The sequence below is a fragment of the Sorex araneus genome, chromosome 2 (assembly GCF_027595985.1).
Source record: "Sorex araneus isolate mSorAra2 chromosome 2, mSorAra2.pri, whole genome shotgun sequence".
NCBI classification, from domain to species: Eukaryota; Metazoa; Chordata; class Mammalia; order Eulipotyphla; family Soricidae; genus Sorex; species Sorex araneus.
The window spans coordinates 205,053,283-205,067,087 of record NC_073303.1 but is presented as its reverse complement, the minus strand read 5'-3'; the positions used below and the strand labels follow the sequence as shown (position 1 = coordinate 205,067,087).

At 42.3% G+C, this 13,805-nt stretch overlaps 1 protein-coding gene across 5 annotated transcripts; it reads left to right on the top strand.

The window, feature by feature from the left end:
* The first annotated feature begins 1,191 nt into the window (after positions 1-1,191).
* Positions 1,192-13,193, top strand: ZFP62 (ZFP62 zinc finger protein). Of its 5 annotated transcripts, none has more exons than XR_008628525.1 (4): positions 1,237-1,285; positions 3,302-3,331; positions 7,885-8,031; positions 9,336-9,472. XR_008628525.1 is itself a non-coding variant. In XM_055126610.1 (2 exons), coding segments are annotated over exons 1-2 (2,784 nt in total). In that variant the 5' UTR covers positions 1,219-1,284; the 3' UTR covers positions 12,119-13,193. The 5 variants fall into 5 exon arrangements, 1 of the variants encoding a protein (XP_054982585.1); XR_008628524.1 differs by having other exon boundaries at positions 1,239-1,285; positions 3,274-3,331; XR_008628526.1 differs by lacking the exon at positions 1,237-1,285 and adding an exon at positions 1,305-1,518.
* The last annotated feature ends 612 nt before the right edge of the window (positions 13,194-13,805 follow it).

The window sequence follows — 13,805 nt, the reverse complement described above, 5'->3', positions numbered from 1 at the left end:
AACGTCTCTCATTGTGAAACTTATTGTTACTGCTTTTGGCATATCGAATACGCCACGAGAAGCTTGCCAGGCTCTACCGTGCGGGCGCAATACGCTCGGTAGCTTGCCGGGCTCTCGGAGAGGGGTGGAGAAATCGAACATGGGTCAGCCACGTGAAAGGTGAAAGCCCTCAGACTCTGCTATCGCTCCAGCCCGTGCTATCGTCACTTCCAATAAATTCCACTTTTTACCTAATAACTAGACAGCAATAGTATGCTATATATTTATATAGTTGTGTTAATAATTCAGAAAATTAACCCAAATGACAAAAAAAAAAGAGGCAAGTTAAAAAAAAGATTAAAGTCATAATCAACAGCGAATAAAAGAAAGAGAAAACAACAATAAAAGGCTGGGGCGATAGCTAATGTGCTCATGAAGCATATTCTTTTATGGTTGTTTTGGCGCCACGTAGGGCACTGCTCAGGGGTTTTGGGGGCACTATGGAATGCCGGTGATGGGTCTGCAGCGTGCAAGTCAAGAGCCCTGCCCACTGCACTATCACTCTGGTACCCTTTGTAACTATCTTGCGATGAACATTAAGTAGCTGCACAGGAGACCTTCTCAAAGTTATTTGACTTTTAAAATCTCTAATCTTTATTTTTTAAAGAATGCACTTCATTTGGAAATTACAGTTGCTTTTATCCTTTCCCCGCATTTTACTTTCTTTTTAAATTTTTTAAAATTGGGCTTCTGTGATTTACAGTGCTACTAACAATGGTTTCTCACGCACATAATCCCAACACCACACCTATCCACCTCCCTCTCCCAAGGACTCAGTTTTTTCAACAGGTTTGAGGGAGTCCTTGATCCCCTGCAGCCTGCACTTGGCTCGGGGATCTGCACCGCAGCAACCAGCGAAGCCACCCCCAGCCCCGCGTCTTCCCACCTCCCAGCCGGCGTCTGGCATTGAAACAAGCGATGTGCTCAGGGACACAGGCCGTTAAGTAACACCTAGTTGGCTTCCCGGACACCGATCTACTTTATAGCTCAGCCCTGAAACCCGGGCGTCCGGGAAGCCTCCCAAGCAGCTTTCCCACGCCCCGCCGCCCCTCCAGCGGCGGGAAGGCGGCCCCCACTCTCCGCGCCTGCGCCCTCGCCGCACTACCGAGGCGGTACAGTCGAGTCAGTCCTCCCGCCTCCTAGAGGGGAGCCGGAAGTGCCCCGGAGCCGCCGCGGGTTCTTCCGGCTGGGCCGTCCGCGCTTTTGTCCCGCCGGTCGTCGCGCTCTCGTGGCGCCGCCACCGCTAGTACGTGAGTCTGCGGCTCCCCGCGGCCCCGCCTGCGACCCCGGCCCTCGCGAAGCCGCGTCCTTCCCTCTGGGCCGACGCACGACTGCGCTTGGCTCCGGGGCGGGGTGTGGGGAAAGGCGAGCCCCGTCGCCCCACGCCCCTCAGAGGCGCGTCCGGGGACGCTTGAGGGACGAGCCGTCGCGTGGGGTGCGGGGCGCGGGCTGTCGGGGGCCGCGCCCGGCCGTGCAGAGGTGCGGGGGTGCGGCACGCGAGCAGCACGTCTGGGGCCGCGCCTGGCCGTGCGAGGGTGAGGGGCGCGGGCTGTCGGGGGCCGTGCCTGGTCGTGCAGGGGTCGCGGGGGTGCGGGGCGCGGGCTGTCGGGGGTCGCGCCTGGCCGTGCAGGGGTGAGGGGGGCGGGGTGCGGGGCGCGGGCTGCCTGGGGCCTCGCCCGGCCGTGCGGGGGTGAGGGGCTGAGGGGCGCGGGCTGTCGGGGGGGGGGGACCCTGCCCGGCCGTGCAGGGGTGCGGGGCTGAGGGGCGCGGGCTGTCGGGGGTCCCGCCCGGAGGGTCCTGACAGACTGAGGCCCGGTCTCGCGGTAGGGAGAGAACCGCCGCGAATGGGCTTACTCGTGCCCCAGCCGCGAACGTGGCGCTGGAGCCCGGCGACTCCGCGGGGTTCGTCCTCTAAGGCCGCACCTTCTCCCGCTTTCCCTGGCTGCGCTGAGGAGGGTGGGCGAGGGCCGCGCGGGGGTCTCGAGTCTTCTGGGGCGCCGGGGCCCTCCCGACCTCCCGGTACCACAGGGGTGACCTGGCTCGGGTGACCCGTGAGCCCAGAGCGACGAGGGGGTGGGGAGAAGAGTGGGAGACCCGGGCCCCGAGGAGCCCTGGCACGGGGCAGGGGTGCAGGCGTTCGGAGGTGTTTGAACCTGACGAGTTTGCGAGGGCGTTTTATTTTCTGTATAATAAAGTTTGCAGTATGTGCTGTGTCCTTAGGGTTCCCGTATTTAAAGTTACGTTTAGTCAGCGCATGTGGGGCAGGTGCACCGAGCTGGTGCAGCCACAGGTGTGCAGTGGTGTGAGGGAGTCATTTTATTTCCTTTATGATAAAATTTGCAGTGTGTATTTTTGTGGTTCCCATATTTAAAGTTTAGATGTTAATTAGTGAAAAGGTGGGACTCCAACCTGGGGGTGCATACAGCAGGTGTCTTGGGCAGGGACACCCCCACCCCGCCCCGGAGGTATTTTATTTTCTTTATAATAAAGATTGCAATATGTAATGTATTATTATGGTTCCAATATACATATATAAAACAACATTGCATATAAGCACAGCTATCATTGAGTCTTCTTAAAACATTAATAAATGAAAAGGCGCCCCCACCGTATCCACCCATCCTCCCAAGCCTAACTCCTTTGCAGTAACCTCTTCTGTGAGCTTATTTGACTGCCTCCTCTCCGAATTTCTTTATGCAAATATTGGCAACTGGGAATCTAATTCTTTATCACCCTTTTCCCCAAACCACACCAGATGGTCAAGAAACTCACAAACATCCTTTCTTCTTTCACTTAATCTGTTTTAAAGATCATCACAACACAAAGCTTTTACGGTTTTGTTTTTTCTAAACAGCACTGTGTTGATGGATTTGCCACTGTTTTGATATATCTTATTTTATTCAGCTGTAAGGGCATTGATTTCCTTGTCCAATTTTATGTTACTTCAGTTGTACTGTCCCCAAATAGTGTTTTATGGTAAATCTCAGCAGGGTTTTTTTTAAAGAGAGAATTAAATAATTTTTGTTTTCCATTAATTCAGATATTGGTAGATTATTAAGTATGCCAAATCATTATTCATGTAGAGTTTTGAAGAACAGATACCACTAAGAAGTTTTTCCTCTCCTGAGATTTGTTTTTCTAGCCTTTCATTAGTCTAATAAACTAATTCTAATGATAATCTCTTCAAGCCAGTCACCTCTTTAGCATCAGAAAGTCATTCAGCCTCTCTTTCAGATTCTCCTTTGCTTATTTTATTCCCCAGGATGATTAGAACTCTCTCCTCCACTACCAGGTATGAGAATATTCTACTTCATTTTTTACTTTAAGGGAAAAAAATCACCTCTCATACTTATTTTTACTTTTCAGCTATAAAATCAACTCATGTTAACCACTGACAGTTTTGAAAGTCATGAACTAATGGGACGAATTATATTCTTTCTTCCCATCTTCATGTCACTTCTTAGTTCCATCTTACGTTTGTCACTTTTGTTCTCTCGCTTCCTAGGTGCTGTCTCTTAATGATCTAGTAAGCATTTTGTGTTCACATTCTCATTTTTTTTCGTGGTCATCTCCAAATTAAATTAAAAAGGTATGGAATATGGTTGGTTCTATGGAAATATGAAGTAGCTAGCTGCTGTTGTTGATAGTTGGAGTCTGTCAACAGACCAGAATTCTCAGCAGACTGGAATTCTCAAAGTTCCTCCTTTGTGAGTTTTGTGGGCTTTAGAAATGTCTCCTAGTTCTTCAGGAAGGGGGAATAAGAATTAAGGGCAGGGACCAGAGCAGTAGTACAGCAGACCTTGCATGCAGCAAACCCCAGTTTGATGCTGAGCATCTCATATGGTTCCCTGCACAGCACTGAGTGTGACCCCAAAACAAAAAAATTAGGAACAGATTCATACTATTTTCACGAGGTTTTTCTAGGCATTGCTGGTAGAAGAGTATCCCTGGATTTTGTGAATCATGTTTGTCTTTGGAAGAAATGGAGGAACTTTTTAGAGCAGACTCTTCTGACTGATGTGACAAAGTTATTATTGGTCATACTCATTTATAACTGCTTTATTTTATGCCCAATTAGAACAGCCTTTGGAAAATTGAAGAAACTAATTCATTCTTGCTGCTCTGTGCATGTGATTTTTGGGGTGAATCTATTCTTGTGGAATGTGAGATACATTAGTTAGACACCATGTCTGATTTTGATTTAACGTTCTCCTCTGCTACAGGACTGAGCTCTCAATGCTCTCAATCCATTCTTCCACTGCAACTAATATGAGTGATTTTTATTATAATTATCTGTCTTTTGTTATAATTATGAATCCTGCCATACTGGTTCTATAGCCAGTTTGGCAGGTAACAGAGAATCTCACACACACACACACACACACACACACACACACACACACACACACACACACACACACACACACACACACACACACACACACACACACACACACACAGTGTCCAAGTTTTAGGGTCATCTACCTGAGCAGCACTCAGTAAGTTCACAGGCTGGCCATTTATTCAATACAATAATGCTGCCCTGTCCTGGCTCCTGATACATGAGCCATTGTTTAAATTGGCAGAGACATTAAGGACAGTTCATAAGCATTAGGTCTGTGAAGAGTAACGAGTGGTGTATTTCACATAGCCAGTCAGCAGGTCTACATCTGAAAGATCCTTAAATGTTTTTCCTGGGGGCACATTTGCAGCCATCATTTTTGCTACTCTTTATACTTTACCGAACACATGTTTGCAGCCCTTATATTCTAATACCTAAATTTTTGCCCAGGGGACTATCTCAACCTTGGGCTTTTTTGTTAGGGGGATGGGTGATCTCCCATACTTATTATTATGAGAAAACTTAAACATACGTAGATGTAGAATACTACAGTGAACCCACATACTAATTCCACAAATTCAAATCTAAGTCAGCCAGCCAGATTTAGCACATTGGGATTCTTATAAATGTTTCACTTTCCCTTTTTTACTTTTGATATATTTTAAAAGAAATTTCAGACTTGGCTATTTCATTCCAAGATACTTATCTACAATAGCCACTGCCATTATCACAGCATCCTAAATTAATTGATTCATGTGCATTATTTAACAGGGCAGCAAATCACTGCACCTATTGTCTCTTTGACCTGCGAGCTTAGCAGTAAAAAGGACACAAGAGAAGTGGGGGGAAATGACCAGTTGTGACCCACAAGGCCCAAAATGTTTTCTGTCAGGCTCTTTTTATTTTTTATTTATTTGTTTTTGATTTTTGGGTCACACCCAGCGATACACAGGAGTTATTCCTGGCTCTGCACTCAGGAATTAATCCTGGCGGTGCTCCGGGGACCATATGGGATGCTGGGAATTGAACCTGGGTCGTGTGTGCAAGGCAAACGCCCTTTCCACTGTGCTATCGCTCCAGCCCCTATCAGGCTCTTTTTAGAAAGGTTTACCAATTCTTAATTTAGAATAGATGATTTAAAAAAAACATTTTTTTTTTTTGGTCCTTTTTTGGCGGAGAGGGAGTCACATCTAGTGATGCTCAGGGGTTACTCCTGGCTCTGCACTCAGGAATTACTCCTGGCTGTGCTTGGGGAACCATATGAGATGCTGGGGGTTGAATCCGGGTCGGCCATGTGCGAGGCAAATAAATGCCCCACCAGCTGTACTGTACTAGCTCCGGCCTGTAGAATAGATAATCTTTCAAAATCCATAACTGAGTTTACCACTCCTTTGGCTAAAACCCTTTAGGATCAGATAGGAACTACTCCATCTGATGACTAGAGCCAAACTTGCTTCATTTCACTCATTCCTTCAGATCCTTCTTTATTCTCGGTCATCTTTCACTTCTGTATACCTTCCCCCACTGTCAAATCCCCAAGCATAAGCTTTTCTCACACCATCTCTCTTCATCTCTCAAACCAAATGCAAGTTTATATTTTGTTACAGGATTAATTTCTCTTTCAAGAAAGAGCCAGAAGGATGGGGACCACATCTGATTTTGTTGCCTCATTGTAGTCTCCATGCCTGCTGCCACATTCTTGTGGTCTGGTTCTGTTATTGTTCATTGATTTGGAATCTCCCTGGTTTATTTTACTAGGAATAACAGAGAGAGGGAACAAGGGACAGGGTGCTAAATGTGCTTATTGTCACTGAGTTGTTTTTACTTCTTGATTATTCAGCATACAGCTACGGAATATATGTAAGAATACATACATATAGATCTACATCCATTTATCTACACAAACATAATTTAGAAATCCGAGTTCTCAAGTATTTTCAGTTAATTCTCAGAGTCCTTTTTTCCCCTCCCCTTAGTAATTTTTCCCCTTTGCCTGGAGAGCTCTAACAGACATGAAATAAACACATTCACCAAAACATCTGAAATTGTTAGAACTCTTCCCTATACCACCACAGCTCTTCCTCTCCACTCTCCCTATTCTTCCCAAGACCAGAAATAGATAGTATTTAGCCACATATTAAGTACCTATGTTAAATTCTTAGGTTAGTTCTTTTCCATTGTTCCCTTACTGTATTGACTATATGTGAATGAAACACAAATGAGCTTTTTTACAGTTGCCTTCAGGACTCAGTGATTTAAGTTTATTCCTTGAATCTGTAGAATATTATCATTTCCACAGTACTTCTGTGAGTTTATGTACAGCAAACTACTCGGTTTCTCTCTTCCCTAATTTGTCTACTCTGTTCCCAGCATCTCATCCTTCTAGTTAATGTGCTTCATCGATTTTTCTTTTCTGTCATTACTTGAAAGATAAGATGTACTCATGTTATATTTTTACACAAAATGTAGCATGTAGCATATGGACTCTTGTTAAGTTTACCTTGTATTCTTAAAAATTATTATCTCTCTATGGGTTTTCCTTACTCATTTTTTAGAACTTCATGGTGTTTATTTAACTAGTCTATGCTTAAACATTTAGGTAGTTTTCCTGATTGTGTAGGTATAGGTAATGTTACAGTGCATAACTTTATGCATATATGCTTTGTGTTATTGGAAGTTTATCCTTAGAATACATTCCTAGGAATGGGACTTATCATTGAAGTATCAATACACATATATTTTAGGTACTAACAATATCTTTTTAGCAGGGGTTGAATTACCAGTTTCCATTCCAGCTATGTATTAGAGTTTCAATATTTACCAATAGTACTTTGCATTTTTCTTACTATGAATAAAAAACATTTAAGGCGCATTTAATATTTTTGTGAGTCCATGTCTTTTATTTTTCTGTAAGATTGTTCTCTCTTTGAACTTTTGAAAATTCCTCATGCACTAAGATATTCCTTACATATGATATATTCTGCAAATACTTTCTTACACTTTGTCATTTGTTTTTCAATTTTATTAGTTTGGCATGCAATAAAAAATAGTCACATATATCTAATAATTGTATTTGGCTCATAAAAAGTTTTTCTCTACCAAGTAATTTACCAGTTTCTGTGTTTATATAACATCACTTTTATATTGGAACTCTGCTCCACTTGAAGTTTACTCCTGTGAATGGTACAAAGAATGGATCTAATTTTAATCTCTTTCAGGTAGCTTTGTAGTTGTTACAACAGTTTAAAAAATAAAAGACCCAATAATTCGATGATTTGATGGGCCATCTTTTTCATACACTTGGTTTTTATATGTAATTAGGACTATTTCTGGACTTATTGGTTCTATTCCATTTGTCTCTACATAAGTACCATGCTATATCAGTTACAGAGACCTTCTACAGTATTTTAATGTTAGTATGGCTAGCTTCCCTAATAGCACTGCTTTTTCTGTTTTTCTCCCAACAATGTGTGTGTGTGTATGTATGTGTATATGTTTTATAGGAGTTGGGTTTATGGCTTATCACTATAGAAACTTGAGCATCATTTTCTTCTGAGGACTGAGGGTGAGTGGAGTTGGAGAGGCCAAGGTCAAAGGCAGTCGGTGGAACAGGGCCCCTGATATATGTGGAAGCAGGATTCAGAGCACAGGTAAAGGATGTGTTGTTGGTGGTGGTTCTGGAATATCACTGTTCATTCAGTTCCCCACATTTTAAGTTACATGGACTACTCTGCCCAAAGGAGGTAAAAGAAAGCAAGGATACTAGACCTGGCTTTTATTCTTCAGTATCCTCTAATGAACTCCTACCTAACTTTACTTAATACTAATTGTGTGATGCTTTTCAATTGAACCACCTTTTGATTTAATATCTATTGAGTAGTGCATCATTTTCCAAGTTTGGTTCTGAGTTCCTAGCTTCTCCTGTTGTGTATTTTAATTCAGATCCCATCAATCCAGTCCAGTAAGCATAAGATGAATCATGAATGTGATTGTTTATATGTCCACTCCAAAGTATGTATCTCTTCTGTCGGTTTGCTTCCCCTTTATGTTCACGTACAGTTTCTAGCTAAGATTTATAAAGTTGCAGGATACTATAGTAATAAGGTAAGTAATAATGGCATAATGACAGGCTTTGTTCTCTTCTCAGTGCTTTATATAGGTCATCATACTTAATTTTTCTGTCAGTAGACCTGCCTTTTACAGATAAGGAAATTGTGACACAAAGGTTAAACAACTTTCCGAAAGTCATACATCTAGGTATTTGGTACAGGGTAAGACTGTTTCTTTGTTTAATGACTGTGTTTTATTTTTTGGTCTTTGTTATAGTCAGACTTAAGTTATTTTGTTCATAAAGCCTTTTACCTTGGCAGACCAGAATGTATTTTTCCATATAGAGATTCCTGGACACTCACATTTCAGAACTATTGTTATCATTGATGATTTAGTCCAGGAGGCCAAAACAAAACAGGCTGCTGCAGCTAATTTTCTTTCTCATTTCTGGCATAATTCTGTTGATTATGTTCTTATTAGCTTTTATTAATGTTTCCTGTTCCTCAGAGGTTTCTTCACCGTCTGTTTTTCCAGGACTGTGTGACATTTATCAAAAACCAGAAGATGTTTCCCTTAGTTCTGTGCATCGTTTTACTTCAGTTCTACTTACACTCATGCTAAGCTGTTATGGAAGTATAGGAAAGCTCTTTATTGCACTGAAAATCTAGAAACCTCACATTTTGACATTATTATTTTGACATTAGCTCCATGGGGTAGAAATTTTGATCTGTTCAATGTTACAATCCCCAGAAGTTAAAAATGGTACCTATCACACAGCATGTGTGATAGCACTGTCAACATTTGTCAAGTCAACATTTGTCAAGTGAATTTGTGAAATTGAATGTAATTCTTTAAATTTCTTCTAATCAAGTAAACAGGTATTATTTTTATTTTCTTTGTTTAGTGTCACAGTTGAAGACCAGAAGCACTGAGGATGAGGAATCAATTGGAAAATATGAAAATATTGAGAGTGCAGAATCTGTGTGGCCAACAGTGGAAGGTCTTCACAACGATCATGTGCAGGAAATTAAGGTTGGTGAAACTTGTGACTGGGATAGCAAAGTAGAGAATCCATTGGAAAGACCTGCGGGAAAAAGAATGAAGGATGACAAAAGTGACAGCAGGGAAAAGATTGCCAAAGTCAAGAACACAACAAATATAAAGACAGAACAGGAAGATGAGGCAGCTGAGAAAAACTTATGTCTGAGTTCCAAGCATGTTACATACCACTCTCTCCTTGTAGAACAAAAAAACGGTGAACAGGGCAAATGTGTGGGCAGCGTTAATGGAAGCTCTCACCTCAGTCAGCAACAAGAAAACAGTGCTGTTAAGAAGTTGCATAAATGTGATGAGTGTGGAAAATCCTTCAAATATAATTCCCGCCTTGTTCAGCATAAAATCATGCATACTGGGGAGAAGCGCTACGAGTGTGATGACTGTGGTGGTACTTTTCGGAGCAGCTCAAGCCTTCGCGTCCACAAGCGGATCCATACAGGGGAGAAACCATACAAATGTGAGGAGTGTGGGAAAGCTTACATGTCCTACTCCAGCCTTATAAATCATAAAAGCACCCATTCTGGGGAAAAGAACTGTAAATGTGATGAGTGTGGGAAGTCCTTCAACTATAGTTCTGTTTTGGACCAACATAAAAGGATCCACACTGGGGAGAAGCCCTATGAATGTGGTGAGTGTGGGAAGGCTTTCAGGAACAGCTCTGGTCTTCGAGTCCACAAGAGGATCCACACAGGGGAGAAACCCTATGAATGTGACATCTGTGGGAAAACCTTTAGCAATAGCTCTGGTCTCAGAGTTCACAAAAGGATCCATACAGGCGAGAAGCCCTATGAATGCGATGAGTGTGGGAAGGCCTTCATTACTTGCAGAACACTTCTCAACCATAAAAGCATCCACTTTGGAGATAAACCTTATAAATGTGATGAGTGTGAGAAATCATTTAATTATAGCTCTCTCCTCATTCAGCATAAAGTCATCCACACTGGAGAGAAACCTTATGAATGTGATGAATGTGGAAAGGCCTTTAGAAACAGCTCAGGCCTTATAGTGCATAAAAGGATCCACACTGGTGAGAAACCTTACAAGTGTGATGTCTGTGGCAAAGCATTCAGCTATAGCTCAGGCCTTGCAGTACATAAAAGCATTCACCCTGGGAAGAAAGCCCATGAATGTAAGGACTGTGGGAAATCCTTCAGCTATAACTCACTTCTTCTGCAGCATAAGACCATTCATACTGGAGAGAGACCTTATGTGTGTGATGTGTGTGGGAAAACTTTCAGAAACAATTCAGGTCTGAAAGTTCACAGGAGGCTCCATACTGGGGAGAAACCCTACAAGTGTGATGTCTGTGGGAAAGCCTATATCTCACGCTCTAGCCTTAAAAACCACAAAGGAATTCATCTTGGGGAGAAGCCCTATAAATGTCCTTATTGTGAGAAGTCCTTCAACTATAGTTCTGCCCTTGAACAACATAAAAGGATTCACACAAGGGAAAAACCCTTTGGGTGTGATGAGTGTGGAAAAGCTTTCAGAAATAATTCAGGTCTTAAAGTACATAAGCGAATCCATACTGGGGAGAGACCATACAAATGTGAAGAATGTGGGAAAGCCTACATCTCACTCTCTAGCCTTATAAATCATAAAAGTGTACATCCTGGGGAAAAGCCCTTTAAGTGTGATGAGTGTGAAAAAGCCTTTATAACATATCGTACCCTTATAAACCACAAAAAAACTCATCTTGGAGAGAAACCCTACAAATGCGATGTGTGTGAGAAATCCTTTAATTACACCTCGCTCCTTTCTCAACACAGAAGAGTCCACACGAGAGAGAAGCCCTATGAATGTGACAGATGTGAGAAGGTCTTTAGAAACAACTCCAGCCTTAAAGTGCATAAAAGAATCCATACTGGAGAGAAGCCGTATGAATGTGATGTGTGTGGAAAAGCCTATATCTCACACTCAAGCCTTATTAACCATAAAAGTACCCATCCTGGCAAGACACCCTACACATGTGATGAATGTGGAAAGGCTTTTTTCTCAAGCAGAACTCTAATAAGCCATAAGAGAGTCCATCTTGGGGAGAAACCTTTTAAATGTGCCGAGTGTGGAAAATCCTTCAGTTACAGCTCCCTCCTTTCTCAGCACAAGAGGATCCACACAGGAGAGAAGCCTTACGTGTGTGATAGGTGTGGGAAGGCATTTAGGAACAGCTCTGGTCTTACTGTGCATAAAAGGATCCATACAGGCGAAAAACCCTATGAGTGTGATGAGTGTGGGAAGGCTTACATCTCTCACTCAAGTCTTATCAACCATAAAAGTGTCCACCGTGGACAGCAGCCCTATAACTGTGAGTGTGGTAAATCTTTCAACTACAGGTCAGTCCTTGACCAACACAAAAGAATCCACACTGGAAAGAAACCATACCGTTGTAATGAGTGTGGGAAGGCTTTCAATATTAGATCAAATCTCACCAAGCACAAAAGAACCCATATTGGAGAGGAATATTTAAGTGTGACAAGTATGGGAAGTCATAGTGGCACATCACAGATGAGAATTCTTGAGGGAGGTAACACCCTGGATGGGACGAGGATAAGCATGTCTGTACAGGCAGCAGTTTACCAAGTCTCAGAGAGCGCAAATGGAAGGAAAACCTACGAGTGTAAGAATATCTGAATTACTTGTTCATGGTTTATAATCTACTTAATACAATTAAAGCCATGAGTAATCTTTGTTACAGGATTTTCACTCAGCCAGTAAGGAATACTCGTCAAAATTACTGAACCCTTTTGGAATGTAAATGAGTTCATGTAAAAGTGATGGAGTATGGAAAAAAATCTTCAAGCAGACATTTCTGGATATAAAACATGGATGAGGACAAGACTTAATTAAGAAATATATGTATCAGAACATTCATTTTTGAATAAGTCCTTTGAATAAAAATAAAAATGGAGATTCAGTTTAGCTTTGAATCTCCAGTATACATTGATTGATCAGTGGAAACGATCCAAGAAGGGCCTCCAAGAGGCAAATTCAGGGAGAGATAGGCTTCAGGGAATATAAATTTAGTAGTCATGATCATGAAGTGTAAGCTTCCTATATTTGAGGGAGTAGTGATAACTTCTAAAAATAAATATGAATATTGTTATAGGAAACAAGATAGAAAGCATAGACTAAATCTAACGAAATAGAAATCTTAACTCATTAAAAATGTACAAGTTAATCAGACTGTGCTGTTGTAATATTGTTCTAGCTGAGTGGGTGAAACTTTTTTAAAATGTGAGATGAACCCCCTCAGTGAAGCATGTGTGATGATTGAAATGCACATTACACTCCAGAATGAAAGGTCCTACCTATGAGAGATTCAGCATATTCAGTAGCTAATGAAATACATCTTCAGTATGAATTTGCACCTTATACAAAAGGAGTCAATTCAGTGATTCCTACAAAAGGAATGCTGAAAGGGCATTTTATTGCAGGAGGTAGGAAGCTAAGTAGCTTCCAGTAATAGGTGGGGTAAGAGGAAACTCATGTTTCTTAATAATTGTTACATGTTTGATTGTTCTGGAATGTGTTATTGTAAAGATTTCATACTTGTTTGTATTGTCCATTGTAAATGTTAATATTTTGTTCAGGACTCACTCTTGGCCATGAAGAGCCAGACAGTTGTGGCAAAAGTAAGGTGGAATTCCAATAAATTCCTTAAAAGTAAACAGACTGTAGCCTGGGAAGGTGTGCAGAGGAGCCATTGTGTCTCACATCTTTGTGGGGTGAATTATACGCTCACTGAGGGTGGCTCCACAAGGTTTTGCCATGGCTGAGCCAGGGAAGGAAGCCAGGGTTTCTTCCCACATAGCCACTTGTTCACATTTCATGAAATGGAACAGGTACCTTCACTAGAACTACAGAACAGATTGATCCCCAAATGGGCTGGGTCATGATATCCCCTTGTATTCAATTGATTGTGTAGTGTCACCACAATGAAATAGGTAGAGGTAAAAAATATTTATGGGGGCCAAATAGTACAGTGGGTAGGGCGTTTGCCTTGCAAGCAGCCAACCTGGGGTTCAATCCCTGGCACCAGGAGTTATTCCTGAATGCAGAGCCAGGAGCACTGCCGGTGTGACCCACCCCCCCCCCCAAAAAAAAAAAAAAAGGGAAGATGAAGAATCCCTAGCTAAAGAGTCTTCTGTAGTTCTTTCATTTTACCTACCGCTTCAGTATTGCAATTTCATGGTTAGGTGTTGGGAGGGAAGCATAAGAAAGAAGAGGGAAAGCAGTTGTGCCCTGGTTACACTTTGAAACCAGTCTTATTCATTGTACTTCTCTGACCAACATGCCCTATCTATAGACTTGAAATTCA